General features: G+C 41.3%; 1 protein-coding gene across 1 annotated transcript; it reads left to right on the top strand.

Moving 5' to 3' along the window:
* Positions 1-1,913: 1,913 nt before the first annotated feature.
* Positions 1,914-3,635, top strand: LOC120543766 (tripartite motif-containing protein 16-like). Its single transcript, XM_039776999.1, has one exon. The coding sequence runs from the start codon at positions 1,931-1,933 to the stop codon at positions 3,596-3,598; it is 1,668 nt and encodes a 555-aa protein (XP_039632933.1). The 5' UTR covers positions 1,914-1,930; the 3' UTR covers positions 3,599-3,635.
* The last annotated feature ends 13,211 nt before the right edge of the window (positions 3,636-16,846 follow it).

Consider the following 16,846-nt stretch of genomic DNA (forward strand, 5'->3'; position numbering starts at 1 on the left):
CTTGTTTTGCCTATTATTAATTTAGAGATCTGTGATGCAGCATTTTTTGACCACATGCCTGTATTATTTGAGTCTGTTCTTGCCTGTAATACATTTAAACCTCGCGCTGCTGCTATAGGTGCTGTTCAGTTCTCATCTGTCTTCAGTCAGAATAGTGCCATACCAGACTCTATTTGTGATGATCTAGAGGAGCTAAGCTCATGGCTTAACTCCACTTGTCAAATGGTTATAGATAGGGTAGACGATTGTTGGTCACTTGAAGACCTCAGGTTTTCCAAGTGACAGTGTCCCTCCTCGACTGTTTAAGGATGTTTTCTCTACTATATGTCCATCTGTTCTTGCAGTTGTTAATGGAACGCAGTCAACTCAGGTGTGATGTCATTCCCAGCTTGTGTGTGTGTGTGTGTGTGGCTTTGGAGAGAGTAGAGATAACCTGAAATATTCAAAAGTTAAAGCCCTCATCATTCAGAAGAAACCCTCTCAGGATGTGTTATTGTCCTAGGCCGAACTATATTTAACATGTCAGCAGCATTTTGATGATGGTTAAGATGGCGCTAAATCTATTTTATATATTTCACAGATTTTAGTTACTTTGCACATTTGCTATTTACTAACAAAAACATGTGATTCATTCATGTATCTTCCATGTTCTGTGTTTGGATTTTTTTAAACAATATAAATTTAATAACCGACAACTCAGTCATTTACACACTAAAAACTCCTGGGTCAAAAATAACCCAACTCCTGGGTTAAAAAGGGACCAACTAATTTCTGGGTTATTTCAACCCAAACAAACTACCAGTAAAATGAAAATGATTACCTCGCCTCCCTGCCCCAGGAACCAAAGTGTTGTTTAGAGGAGAAAATAAGCCGCTGGTCCGATGTCAAGACACCGAGAGACGATGTGGGGTGACTTGGTTACGCCAGTTGAAGAGGTGCACTCGTTTTTTATTCCTGTGTGAAGATCCAGTGGGCGGGGTGCCAGATAGAGCGCACTCCTCAATGTGTTTCTGTCTCCGCCCACCATAGTCCTTTATTGGTATCTATTCGCAATGCATATTGTGTTGGATTTATATTTTATAACGTTACTTGAATAAAACGAACCTAAATAAAATAATTATAAAATCGATAGACCTCTTTTTACTAAGCTAAACTTATACACATATGATATGATCTGATGTAATGATTTTATACGTTATGTCACGTTTTTTACTCTTTCCATGTCATGACTCATTAGTGAGTGTGTGTGTGTGTGTGTGTGTGTGTGTGTGTGTGTGTGTGTGTGTGTGTGCGCAAAAATACATTATAGAGAGAGAAAGCCAACCCTATAACCCAGAACATGGGTTACTCTTTGAAAAATAACCCATAAACTCAAACAACCCAGGAATTGGGTCAAAATATTAGCCCTATAACCCAGAAAATGGTTACTCTCTGAAAAAATAATCCATAATTTTAACCCAACAGAAATAACCCAGAAAATGGGTTGAAGAAATAACCCAGGAGTTTTTAGTGTGTAGTAAACTGGCGAGCCGTCTCCAAACCCTCTGATTCTAAGAAGAGTTTATCTCCTAAAAGCTGAAGTCAGCAGAGTTTTTAAATGAGAAATGAGCTCTGTTGTGTTGCTGCGTTTCTTATCGCATACTTTTTCTTTTTTACTTTAGTACAAACTGCAGCTGCTCTTATAAAAGTACATACTGTGGCCTGCAGTACAGTCTGTATACAATTGGTACTTACAAACACATTCCTGCCATACTAATGGTAGAATGGGTATTGTAAAACACCCAGTATCTCTCTCAAACTGCTCCTCATCCAGGAATGAAGCTAAACTTGATAACTCCTCCCAAACACTGTTTTTAGATCAGAGCTTAATCTAGTCTCACTTCTCAGGAAGGGAGGCTCAGACAGTCGTTGTCACTGAGCGAGAGGTGAAATGGCGCACAAAGGAGTTCAGCTGGACCGGGAAACTTTCTCTTGTTCAATCTGTCTGGATCTACTGAAGGATCCGGTGACTACTCCCTGTGGACACAACTACTGCATGAACTGTATTAAAAGCCACTTTGATGGAGAGGATTGTAAGTACATCTACAGCTGCCGTCAGTGCAGGAAGATGTTTACACGGAGGCCTGTCCTGCTGAAAAACAACTTGTTAGCAGATTTAGTGGAGATGCTGAAGAAGACTGGACTCCAAGCTGCTCCTGCTGATCACTGCTATGCTGGAGTTGAAGATGTGGCCTGTGATGTCTGCACCGGGAGAAAACTCAAAGCACACAAGTCCTGTCTGCAATGTCTGGCTTCTTTCTGTGAGAAACACCTTCAGCCTCATTATGAATCAGAGACATTCAAGAAACACAAGCTGGTGGCGCCGTCCAAGAAGCTCCAGGAGAACGTCTGCTCTCGTCATGATGAGGTGATGAAGATTTTCTGTCGTACTGATCAGCAGCTTATCTGTTCTCTGTGCTTAATGGATGAACATAAAGGCCACGACACAGTCTCAGCTGCAGCAGAGAGGGCTGAGAGGCAGAGAGAGCTTGAGGGGAGTCGACTGACCATCCAGCAGAGAATCCAGGACAGAGAGAAAAATGTGAAGCTGCTTCAACAGCAGGCGGAGGCCATCAATCGCTCTGCTTATAAAGCAGTGGAGGACAGCGAGAAGATTTTCATTGAGCTGATCCGTCTCCTGCAGAAAAGAAGCTCTGATGTGAAGCAGCAGATCAGATCCCAGCAGAAAAGTGAAGTGAGTCGAGTCAGAGAGCTTCAGGAGAAGCTGGAGCTGGAGATCACTGAGCTGAAGAGGAAAGACGCTGAGCTGAAGAAGCTCTCACACACAGAGGACCACACCCAGTTTCTACACAACTACCCCTCACTGTCACCACTCAGTCAATCAACATCCAGCATCCATATCCATCCTCAGAGCTGCTTTGAGGACGTGACAGCGGCCTTGTCCGAAGTCAGAGATAAACTACAGGACGTCCTGAGAGAGAAGAGGACAACCGTCTCACTGACAGGGACTGCAGTGGACGTTTTACTGCCACAACCAGAGCCCAAGACCAGAGCAGGATTCTTAAAATATTCACGTGAAATCACACTGGATCCAAACACAGCAAACACATGGCTGTTATTATCTGAGGGGAACAGAAAAGCAACATTCATGAGAGAACATCAGTCTTATTCTAGTCACCCAGACAGATTCACTGACTGGTACCAGGTCCTGAGTAGAGAGGGTCTGACTGGACATTGTTACTGGGAGGTGGAGAGGAGAGGAGGAGTTTCTGTAGCAGTCGCATACAGGAATATCAGCAGAGAAGGGGTGTCGGATGAATGTAGCTTTGGATACAATGACAAATCTTGGATGTTAGATTGTGACAACAACAGTTATATATTTTGGTACAACAAAGTCCAAACTCCCATCTCAGGTCCTGGGTCCTCCAGAGTAGGAGTGTACCTGGATCACAGTGCAGGTCTTCTGTCCTTCTACAGCGTCTCTGAAACCATGACTCTCCTCCACAGAGTCCAGACCACATTCACTCAGCCGCTCTATGCTGGACTAAGGTTTCATTGGTATCCTGATGACTCTGCTGAATTGTGTAAACTGAAATAGACAGAAGTCATTTAAGGGTTAAATACTGTTTTTTTGTTTGTGACATTCTATATTTTCAGTGTTTTTTGTCAGTATTTGCCGTTTTCATGTGTTTACATGTTTTTCTAGCTTTTTTATTTTTTTTGGAGAGTTAACCAGGAAATGGGGAGCGGGATGAGCGCGACTAGAATCTCTCAAAATCTGACGAAAATCTTTTTAAAACTGACTTTTGTCGATCTGAAATGAAGACAGATTCAGCAACTGCACGGCCTATTTCTTTCTTAAAATTTTTTCAGAAATATGGTTCGTCTCTTCGGTGTGTTCTGAGGAACTTTTTTGGACCAACTCGGGGAGACTGATCAGTCGACTGGCTTTTCTGCTGAGGGTTGGCCATCTGGTCCGTGTGTCTGGGGCTTAATGTGTTTTTAAGAATTATCATCTAACAAATGTACATCTTCACCTGCATTGCACTATCATATCTGTTTACACTATTTTTGCACTATTCACATGCCCTTGTATGCTCAACCATTATTTCTTCCCACCTTTGTTGTCACACAATTTTTGCACATCTACTGATCTACTTCGCTATCTAGACCACAATCTGCACTAACTGTATATTGACTATATTGACTCTTTACTACATGTCAGCATTCATATAGTCTGTCTGGTCTTGTATATTGTGTTAACTCTGATCTACATCACTACCTAGACCACACTTTGCACTAACTTTACATTGACTCTTTACTACATCTCAGCATTTATACAGACTGTCTATTCTTGCATATTGTATTATTACTGATGTGTGATGTAGCACTACCTAGACCACCATTTGCACTAACTGTATATTAACTCTTCTCTACACTTCAGCATTTATCTAGACTGTCTATTAATATACATTGTGTTATAACTGATCTACTTCACTAACTAGACTATGTGTTTATTGACTCTTTACACCCTCTCAGCAGTGATATAGATATAGATATAGACTCTCTGTTCATGTATATTTCATATCCATCGACTTACTTGCACCTCACTACGTGCTGGCATTTGTAATTGCCTACTTAATCTGTATTTATGTAGCCTATTGTATTCTGTGTTCTTGTACTGTATTGAATGTGAAACTGTATGTTGTCTTGCATGCCTACACTTTTCTTGGCAAGGTCGCCGTTGCAAATGAGAACCTGTTCTCAACAGTCTACCTGCTTAAATAAAGGTTAAATAAAATAAAATAAAAAATTCAGAAGAAACCCTCTCAGGATGTGTTATTGTCCTAGGCCAAACTATATTTAATTTTTTGCAGAAACGTTAACATGTCAGCAGCATTTTGATGATGGTTAAGGTGGGACTAAATCTATTCTATATATTTCACAGATTGTAGTTACTTTTCACATTTGCTATTTACTAACAGAAAGCTGTGATTCATTCATGTGTCTTCCATGTTCTGTGTTTGGATTTTTGTAAACAATATAAACTTAATAACAGGACAACTCAGTAAGAAGAGTTTACCTCCTAAAAGCTGAAGTCAACAGAGTTTTGAAAATGAGAAATTAGCTCTGTTGTAAAGTGAAGTAAAGTGTCGCTGTGTTCCTTATCGCATACTTTTTATTTTTTACTTTAGTACAAACTGCAGCTACTCTTATAAAAGTATGTACTGCTGCCTGCAGTACAGTCCGCATACATTTGGTACTTACAAAAAAAAATATCTGGCATACTAATGGTAGAATAGGCATTGCAACACACCCAGTATCTCTCTCGAACTGCTCCTCATCCAGGAATGAAGCTAAACTTGATAACTCCTCCCAAATACTCTACATGTTATTTTTAGATCAGATCTTAAAATAGTTTCACTTCTCAGGAAGAGAGAGAGAGAGAGAGACGGCAGCAAGAAAAATTATCAGAGAACAATACTAAGGATGTGCAAAAAAATCTATTCACATTCGTATCGCGATTCAAGCTCTACCAATTCAAAATCGATACATTTTTTTTTTATGTTTTTATTTGTTTTTGTATATTTTTTGGTTTTTTTTATGAATTGTACAGTATGTTTACTGCATATCACATGGGAAAAGTAATTACATTTACATACCGTGAATCTTTTTCAACGAGAATTGTCTTTAAATCAAATCGTGACATTTTCTGAATCATGCACCCGTAAACAATTATACCTTGTAGTTGTTGCTTCAGCTTGTCCACTTCAGTCTTCAGCTGTGCTAGTTGTTCTACAAAATCAGAGACAGTTTATTTACTCATTGCTCTAGAGCTGCAAAGATAAATGGACTAGTCAATATTAAATTAATCTCAAACTATTTTGATAATTGATGAATCAGTGTGAGTCATTTTTTATGTAAAAACAGGTAACCTTGTGTGATGTCAGCTTGTTAAATATGAATATTTTCTAGTTTCTTCTCTACTGTGTGACAGGAAACTGAATATCTTTGAGTTGTGGACAAAACGAGACATTTGAGGACATCTTGGGCTTTTTGGGGAACACTAATCTACATTTTTCACCATTTAGAGACTAAACAAATAACACATTAATCCACAATGAAAATAAGCGGTAGCTATGTGCAGCCCTACATTAATAGAAACATAGGTTACTTATTTCTCTCATTTTGGATATCTCTGAACTGCTATGACACGATGTCTTACACGATTACTGTAGCTTGAGCCTCTCTTTGCAACAATCTCATGTCTGCCTTCAGTTGAACCAACGAGGTGATCATCTGTCCCAGCGCAGCTTAGATGTCATGAGAAAAATTCAGCTGATATGGCGCCGAGCAGCAGCAACAGCGTAAAACTCACAGACATCTTCATTCTGTTGTATATCTTACGTTGAAAGTGTGGACAAAATTACTGGAGTTCTCTCAAAACTTCGTTTTTACTTGTAAGTAGAGTCAGTTTACACTCACAGCAAAGTACAGAAAGTGACTGAAGGTTGTTCACAACAGTGTCTTATTAATGGAGTTGGGAGTCAAGATAGTTAATCGGCTCATAAAAGGTTCATGCAATCAGTAGTTTTATAACTCATAACATTAACAGGAAGTCTTTCCTGTTATTCAGTCAGGCTGTTTGATTTCAGGAAATGAGGGGGCGAGGTTAGTGAATGGAATTTGGCCTGATGGGAAATGGTTGGTCAGTTGGCATAAGTGGTTAATCCTGTGTAATAAACAAATGATTAACAGAGCAGAATGATCTCATGAAGTGGCGTATGTGTGACACGCCAATTTGTATGCCATTACTGGTGTGCTATAAAGACGCATACTCGCTTTTTAACGTGTTTATCAACGCCGTTTCCCAGATAGCAAAAAATATCCGCAGGGCTTCTTTTTGCCGCCGGCCCTAAGCTGTCGGCTATAGGTGCGTCCTGCTGGCGGGGATGAAACATTTGCCGCCAAATACGTCACTCCCATTTCTTGCGAGATGCCGCCGGCGAACAGCTGGCGGGCCGACTGCTTCACTTTCTCTGGCGGTTGCCTCTGTCTAATGGACCGCGGCCAGCTGGCGACAAGCCGCTTTGAAATACAAGGCTACTCTCAAAATCGACCAGCCATGTTTGTTTGGCATGTTGGGAGTTAGAGTGGAACTGACAGCATTTTAACTAATTTTCACATTTGAAGCGATTATAAAATCATAATAGCCTATATGTGAATTACATCAAATAGTTTTTTTGCTCCAAATCCATTAGGGTTTATAACAGATTCTTGACTCTTGATTCTATGATAAGGTAAGGTTTAGGAAATTACATTAAAATTACTTTGAAACTCTAAAGCGATTATTGCCTACAGTAATATATGTAAAATATATCGAATTATTTTTTACACTTAGGTGAAAATTGTTTACATTTCTTTGATTTATGCACAACTGAGACACACTAAAAACTCCTGGTTTATTTCTTCAACCCAGTTTCTGGTTTATTTATGTTGGGTTAAAATCATGGGTTATTTTTTCAGAGAGTAACCATTTTCTGGGTTAGGGTTACATTGACACACCCTCTAAACATGGATATATTAACTAAGAAATAGAAGAAATAAGTTCATATATGAAACCCTTGCCCCTATAACATACACATCAGTCTGCCAGAAATTCAGAAGAAGAGGAAGAAGAAACACCTCCTTCCCTCTCTACCCCCCGTAGAAGAAGAACGCCCCCCTCCCCCGCAGTTGTTGGAATTTTGAATTTTCTCACAACAGTCGTTGGAAATAACCGTCGCTTCGCGCTCGATCCGTTTTGGCCTGTGCTTCTTCGGTGCAACTTCATCGTGTATTCAAGGTAAGCGAGTATTTTCACTGTTGATGTGACGTAAACTTTTCTGTGTCCATGTCCCCGTTGCTAGTTTAGCACCATTTGCTGACATAAATGACCATGGCTTAGCTAGTTGCTACGTTGAGACTAGCGTTAGCCGTGGTAGCTAGCTAATTCTGTGGTTGGCATGTAGCCGCGGCTATCGCGGCGCAACACAATAATTGACTATTGTTTACCAACTGTGCCGTGCTTATCATATTACAGAGCTCTACTGGTTGAAGTAGTGAGAGTTAGCTAAAGAAGCGGGTCAAGTCTTCGAATTGTTGCTAACCTCTAGCTATATCGCTATGTTTTCTCCAGGTTATTTTGAATGGACAGCTTTGTCACTGATAAGCTAGCTAACTGAGTGGCGGCTGTCTGAGCTGACAGAGAATTTTAGAGGTGAGCATTTTACTCTTACTGCCCTGACATAATCTCTCTATACCTAAACATTTTTCTTTAATGGGGCTTGAATGTGTCTGTGGAAGATTTTGTGAAAGTCACAACTTCTTCGACAGTGGGGTATGCCTATCCATATAACCCTTATAGTTAAAGATACTTGTGCCTTGAAATTCAATGTCTCTGATATTTTCAGATTATCTTACTTCTGGAAATATTCAAATATCTAGAAATTTAAATCTGTAATGTAACTTGTTTGTTTATTTACTGAAAGTGTTTTTTTTTTTACATTTACAGGCCATCCACAAACATAAGAGGCCCTGGCGCTATCATTGGTTCAGACATTCCCTGAATGATGGATCAGACATTGGCTATGTGAGTTAAATTATCTTGGTTCATATGGAATTTGATGCTGATTTAAAACTTTTTTTTTTACACACAAAGATGTGAATGCACTTAATAAGCAATGGGGTCTAATGAGATGAAGCGGTCATACGAGACATAATATAGTGTATGTGTACATGTATCATTTTCTTTAATTTTGCTTTTAACCCTTATTTCTCTTATCAGTACCTGATGTGTGTTATCTCTACTCCTAAACTTTAGAAAGGATTAAAAATGTCCCTCTTAGATATGGAAAGTTCTGTCTTATTTTATGTAGATTTCCAGAGACTCCAGAATGAAAACCAAGCTCTGAGGGAAGAGAACCACGCCCTGAGGGAAAGGAATGCACGAGCAGGAGAGAACATGCACTCTTTCTTAAATTTTACTTTTTTTGTGTGTAATGTAGGTTCAAAATTACCATATGCCTTTCATTTTGTAGCTTCAGATGACAGCGGCTCACTTCAAGAGCAGGTGAAGCAAGTTGGGACAATGTTGAGGACGTTTGCTTGCACTTGGCAATCAGGTACAACTTGCAAACACCTGTGGTTGTTGGTTTAATTCCCACTGGGGCCACCTGTACATGTAGTAGACCTAGATATAAATGTCATAGTTTAGTAGTTGAGGGACCAGGACTGACTACTTTATTCTTTTATTCTTGGAACCCCTGTAGGTGCAGATCAGACCCTAATGCTGCGACGTCTTGGAGAGTTTGGCGATGTTGTGCGTAGCATGGACAACAAAATGGAAACTATGCAGCAACATTTCAGTGCCAATGTGTCTGTTGGAGAGCCACTGATGAGGCGGTCCAGGCCTTGAGGGCAGCGCCTTGGATGGATATGGGATGGTGAGGTTATTTGTCCTTTATACTGGCGCACTAGGGATCACTGACGATATGCCCATTTTGCACTGCCTCATTCTGGAGATCTCGTAGTCAGGCTTGAAAGACTGATTATCATTACTTAAACTGTCCTGCAATTCTTAGCCCACTACCCCATGCAGACCCCAACCACTCCACACATTCTGATTGGCTGTGTTCTCCTCAGCCAGATTCCCTGCTGTTAATTAGGGGTCCAAGCCCAAGTCTGGAAGAACCGGCAGTGGCAAAGCTACGCCGTTCGCACAGCAGGGCTGTGGAACCCTATTGTTTTTCTAAGGATTTTAAAATTTTTTTTTATTAGGGGTCCAAGCCGAGGGGGCAGGGGAACCGCGTAATGCAAGGCATCGCGGTTCACAGCTCCAATGGAGCGTGGAACCCTATTGTTTTTCTAAGGATTCTTCTTCTTCTTCTTCTTACTTATTAGGGGTCCAAACCCGAGTCTGCAAGAACCCGGCGGTAGCAATAGCTACGCCGTTCTCACAGCAGGGCTGTGGAACCCTAATGTTTTTCTAAGGATTATTAGGGGTCCAAGCCCGAGGGGGCATGGGAACCGCGTAATGCAAGGCATCGCGGTTCACAGCTCCAATGGAGCGTGGAACCCTATTGTTTTTCTACTGATTATTATTATTCCGCTTCTTCTTCTTCTTCTTCTTTTATTTCTTCTTCTTCTTCTTCTTCTTCTTCTTCTTCTTCTTCTTCCTCCGCATAAAACTCTGACTGCAGCCTAAACCGTACATGGTGGGGGGTTGCCATTTTCAGGACTGGTCCAAAACCCCGCAAGGACCTCAGGCGCAAAAATTGACCCATTTCCACCACTAGGTGGCGCTATAGTGGAAAAAAAACCGCGTTTGGCCCTATAACTCCCACACCGTACACCCGACTTTCAAAAACCATACATCTACGCGTTCCCTGGATCCAACTGAATCATGTGATATAGGCCACGCCCATTTCGGCCTAGACTTTTATGCGCAATATCGCGCAATGTGCAAAACCAACTTTTTCGAACTCGTCCTAGGCCGTGCGACCGATCTGCACGAAACCTGGTAGGTAGCATCTCCAGATGGACCTGACAAAAAGTTATTGAAGGAATTTTGCTACGTTAAAGTATGTGCATTTGATGACAAAACAAATTGTCCTAGCTAGCTACCACACACATATCATATCATATCTGGGCCAAATTAAATGTTATCAGCAAATTACTTGAGGTCCTTGTTCATCATCTGACGACGATACTCTATACCAAATTTGGCGAAGATCGGCCTTTAGGGGGCGCTATAAGCAACGTTTATTTGTTTCCCGCCAATTTTCTCAATGCATTTCAATGGGAAATTTGCAATTGCAATATCTCTGCCACAGTAAAAGCAGTCAACACAACATTTTGCTCATTCGGCATGGCGTTCTGAGGCGCTGTACCAAATTTGGCAAAGATCGGCCATTAGTGGGCGCTATAATCAACATAAAAGTGTTTTGCCCTGTCAATCAATGTTAATGGAATATTTGCAATGGGAATGTATCAAAGACCTTGCAGCTCACACTTCTCAATATTTACTGATGTTTACCTCCTACCGTTAGGTTTTGGTTTTCGCTTTCGCGTGCTCCCCTGAGGCCTGTACTACGAAGCAGGATTTGGCGTTAACGAGCTAACTTAAGGATCAACCCAGGATTGTCTGTACTACGAAGGTGGATCAGTTGTTATCAGGTTCAATCACCGTGGTAATTCATGCTGAACACCTAACCTGGTTGGGAGCAGGTTAAGTTGGAGATCAGAGATCAACCGGTGTTAAAGCACCGCCTACTGACCAATCAATAGGTCGATTGATAACGGCGTCACCGTTCTTAAAGAAGATCAGGCGGAGCTCGGTACAGAGAGAGAGAGAGAGAGAGAGAGAGAGAGAGGGTGCGCTCATAAAAGTTAAACATTGAGAGACCAACAACCCCGTTAACATGGTTATTTTTATGAAATATAGCCTATATATTTTAATGGGAGTGAATACGATATCGGCTTCTTGAGCGCGTATGCTAGTCGCTCATCGGTTTGAATTATGTTTTTATATATTTTTTATTTGCTCTCACGATCGCTTCCCACTGCCAGGGTTGCAACTGAAATAATAGGCTAAAGCAACGACAGTTTATGGAAAGCACAAGTGTAATTATGGTCAGATCTTGGTCCTGACTGATGGGAAAGTGATATTTATAAGTGTTGTGATTTACACATCTACAGCGTCGGCTATTCATTTTTTTTTTTTTCTCCAGCTTTCCTTCCTGTTTTAGGAAGCAGCGACTGTATTGCGTTTTCTCTGTAAAACCGTGTCTGTGTTCTTCATATTTATGGAGAATTATAATTTGCTCTTCTTATATAACATGCGGCTCTGGTAGATGTTTGCGATTGGTTGTGGTGCGCAAACACCGCCTCTTTTATGTGAACATGCGTGCCGCTGGATTGGGAAACCCTGAGTTGACTGAACTAGTTGATAACCAGCGTCGTAGTACAGGTTATGCTGTACCGCGGTTGTTAGGTTAGGTGAAGCCGGATTACTGAAAGAGATCCAGGACAAGTTGATCTTGCTTCGTAGTACAGGCCTCTGGTGTTATATACAATAAACAAACTTCTTAACCCACCTGACAAAGTTTCTACAACCTTCACAGTGGACAAATGTAACTCTTTTCTCCCACTTTTTCAATCCAAAATCAACACCATTCATATGCGCTGATACTGTGCAAATAAACATTGCAGTTGGTGGAGAGTCTGTCATAGTGTTGGTGGCATTGATTTTTATTTCCCACGAGGTGATCGCGGTTACGTGTCAGTTAAACTTCTCATCTCCAATCCTATCTGTATTTGTGAGAAGTGGCGCTGTCCTGAGTTGAAAGCCTACTTTACGGCTTTATTATCGAGTTAATAGGTGCGTGTGTTCGTGTCGGCCGCGGTCCATTTCCTAAGGTTTTGAAATGCAAACAACTTTTGACTACTTTATTTTTTTTAAACGACGTGCGCCTGTGAGCACCCACGGAGGAAAACATCAATCGGCGCCTATGACACCATTTACAACAACCTGACCACCTCCCCTGCTCTTTCAACCACAACACCTGCCGGTACCTCCACCCTCTAAGTCACTCTCTCATTTCTCTCTGCTGTCCCCTGTGGTCAGGGGGGTTGAGAAGTTTGTTTATAGTAGAGAATTGTTAAAAGTAGTCTGTATATGCGTGGAGATGAACTGTTAACCACTACATTTGCAACGGCAGAGTACCGCAGACCTCGTGCATCAAATCTCTCGACATTCACCAACGTTTGCCCCCCCTACGTAATGCTTCCGGTCCCGCATTGGCGCAGCTTTGCGGGTCATCGGGGGCGACTGGCGCGGCTCCCCGGGGCATGGCGGATGACTGGCATCGGAGGCGAATGGCATCGGAGGCTTGGGCCCCGTCATAACTGCTTGCAGTTCTAGTATTATTTTTATTTTCCATTATTCTTCTCCGCCTAAAACTCCGACTGCAGCCTAAACCGTACATGGTGGGGGGTTGGTATTTTCAGGACTGGTCCAAAACTCTGCAAGGACCTCAGGCGCAAAAATGTACCCACTTCAACCACTAGGTGGCGCTATAGCAGAAAAAACGCGTTTGACCGTATAACTCCCACACCGTACATCCGACCATACTTCTACGCGTTCTCTGGATCCAACTGAATCACGTGATATAGGCCACGCCCATTTCCGCCCATAGTTTTATGCATGAAAAAACGTGATTTATCAAAAACCTACTTTTTCAAACTCCTCCTAGACCGTGCGACCGATCTGCACGAAACTTGGAACCTAGCATCTCCAGACTGACCTGACTAAAAGTTATGGAAAGAATTTTTATACGATAAAAATTGCGTATATAACACACAAACTAATTTGTGTAGCTAACTATTAAAACACCAACTTTGCCATATCTCAGCCAAAGTCAATGCTATCAACGCCAAACTTTAGATTATTGATTGCCATGACCCTCTGGAGGTGCCCCATGCGTTTTAAGAAAATTGGTCACTAGGGGGCGCTACATGTTCATAAGGTTTATATCTCATGAACGGCTCATCCGATTCATACAAAATTTGATGGGTACCATATCGGGCCAATCCTGAGGCCAACCCTAGAGTAGGGTACTGAGGGATCAAAATGGGCGTGGCCTATGGGACCCAAGGGGACCAAAGTCTAGATATACCACTTACACTAATGTGAACAACTTTAAATTTACAGGGTAGGTGGACAATGGGCCATGGACCACACCTACCAAAATTTACACATGTGGACCACTAGGTGGCGCTATTATGGATTTTTGTGTTTAACTCTCACATTACACATGGCACATTGGAAATTCTTACATGGATGTGTTCCCTGGATTCAACAGAATCACGTCATGTAGGCCACGCCCATTTCTGCTTACGAGTTATTTCGCAATATCGCACAATACGCAAAACCAACTTTTGCGAACTCGTCCTATGCCGTGAGACCGATCTGTACGAAACCTTGTAGATATCATCTCCAAACAAAGCTGACCAAAATTTATGGAAAGAATTTTGCTACGTTAAACTGCGCATTTGACGACCAAATACATTTTACTAGCTAGCTACCACACGCATATCATATCATATCTCGGCCAAATTAAATGTTATCAGCAAATAACTTGAGATCGTTGTTCAACATACGATTATGATGCTCTGTACCAATTTTGGCTAAGATCGGCCTTTAGGTGTCGCTATAAGCAACGTTTATTTGTATTGGCCAAGAACTTAATGCATTTAAATGGGAAATTTGCAATTGTAATATCTCTTCCACAGTAAAAGCAATCAACACGAAACTTGTTATCCACGTTCGGCATGCTGTTTTGAGGATCTGTACCAAATTTGGTGAAGATTGGCCATTAGGGGGCGCTATAGTCAACATATATCACTTTGGGCCTTTTAACCCCTTCTGAGGTTGAGCATGTTGTGTACAACCCCAAACGGCACTTCTGATTCATAACTTTATAACTTCATAATTATAAATAGTCAAAACGTAGGGTCTTTTGGAGCTAACAGCCAACAGTTGCCCCTTTCTGCTGGTGTTTTTTTTGTCTTCCTAGCCCTTACAGAAGGTTTTGCATCCACCCTAGAAGTCAGTTGTTCGGGTCTTTGTGAAATTAATCCATACTGTAAAAACCAAGATTGATACACTGTGTGTAAGAAATGTTAATAGTTTGTCCTTTATGAGTTATAATATTCAAATGGTTTATTTTTGCACTGGATGACTCCAAATATATAGAACTGTAGACGTGTTGCTCGTTCGGCATGCCGTTCTGAGGATTTGTACCGAATTTGGCAAAGATGGTACATTAGTGGGAGCTATAATCAACGTATAAGAGTTTTGCCCTGTTAATCAATGTTAATGGAATATTTGCAATGGGAATGTATTACAGAGCTTGCAGCTCACACTTCTCCATAATTACTAATGTTTATCTCCTAGTGTTACATTTTAGTTTTCGCTTTCGCGTGCTCCCCTGGTGTTCTACAATCAACAAACTTCCTAACACACCTGACAAAGATTCTACAACCTTCACAGTGGACAAATGTAACTCTTTTCTCCCACTTTTTCAATCCAAAATCAACACCATTCATAGGCGCTGATACCGTGCAATTACACATTGCAGTTGGTGCTAAGTGGAGAGTCTGTCATAGTGTGATTGGTTATGTCAGTGGCATTGATTCTTAATTTCCCACGAAGCTGATCGCGGTTATGTGTCAGTTAAACTTTTCATCTCCAATCCTATCTGTATTTGTGAGAAGTGGTGCTGTCCTGAGTTGAAAGCCTACTTTACGACTTTATTATCGAGTTTGTTTATAGTAGAGAATTGTTAAAGGTAGTCTGTATATGCATGGAGATGAACCGTTAACCACTACATTTGCCACGGCAGAGTACCGCAGACCTTGTGCATCAACCCTCTCGATATTCTCCAACGTTTGCCCCTCGTACGTAATGCTTCAGGTCCCGCATTGGCGCAGATTCCCGGGTCATCGGAGGCGACTGGCGTGGCTCCCCGGGGCGTCGGGGACGACTGGCGTCGGAGGCGACTCACATCGGAGGCTTGGGCCCCGTCATAACTGCTTGCATTTCTAGTTGTGTTTGTGCCCACTTGTTGTCATGTGTAAATTTAATGTAAAAATGTATATTACCTGGTATCCTGCACATTCTTTGATACCAAAGATCTCAATTACTTCCTATACAATTTGCTGCTTATTTCATTGTTACAGTGCTTAACTATTCTATTTATAAATATAGCTTGTAAATCCTAGATTATACCTCTAATACTTGATATCTGCACATTATCTGTTCTGGTACTAAATATTCTACTTAACGTGACTTTAGTTTTGGCTTATTTCATTCCATCAGTGCCTAACAATGGTATTATAGTTTGTAAATCCTATTTCATACCTTTCATACGTGATATTGCACATTAACTAGTACCAAAATTCTACTTTCATTCCATCAGTGTGCTTAACTGTTATTCTATTAAAAATAGCTTGGAAATCCTATTTCACCAAATATTCTACTTACTCTGTTTTTAACAATTGCTTTTTTCGTTCCGTCAAAGTGCTTAACTTTTATTCTATTGTTAAATAGAACTTGTAAATCCTTATGTCACAAGTTAGCATTGCAGTTATAATGGTCTGTTCTACTACTGTTTTTACCTCTGTATGTATGCGTAAATATATATGTGTGTGTGTGTGTATTTCAGTGATCTGACACGTCTTGTTTTAATGACAGTTACTGTACTGAAATGTGGAATTAAAACGCCAAATGGAAATTTGTCTGGTTTGATCAATCATTATTCTTGATAAACTGCATGCTATAAATATTAAATATAAATGAATAAGCGGCGGCAGATCGCTCAAAAACACCTTTGGTATAACGGCGTCGGAATGGCGGTTGGCCCACGGGCCGGACTCGGGACGAAGGCGGTAGGAAGGTGGCTGCCGCTTTTAAAAAGTGTCTGCCGCCGGCTGTGCGCCGGCAAACGTGTTTGCGATTATGCCATTCTGACGCTTCTACTGCCTCTGGAGCACCGCCGGTGGTCTGCCGACTCATTGCTATCTGGGTTGGCCTCCATTGACTTACATTGCAATTCCTTGCGATTGCGTGTCAATTTACGGCGTAGCGAGTAGTATGAAACGGCGAAAATCAGCGTATGGACATTGGTTGGTGGAGGATAGGTCAAACAACACAGGACTTTAACCCAGGAGACCGGGGATCGTGTCCCGCGTGTGTCATTGTGTACTGCATAGGCTATGTGGAAATGTGTAATTTGTGCAATAC

The sequence above is a fragment of the Perca fluviatilis genome, chromosome 16, assembly GCF_010015445.1.
Source record: "Perca fluviatilis chromosome 16, GENO_Pfluv_1.0, whole genome shotgun sequence".
Lineage (NCBI taxonomy): Eukaryota > Metazoa > Chordata > Actinopteri > Perciformes > Percidae > Perca > Perca fluviatilis.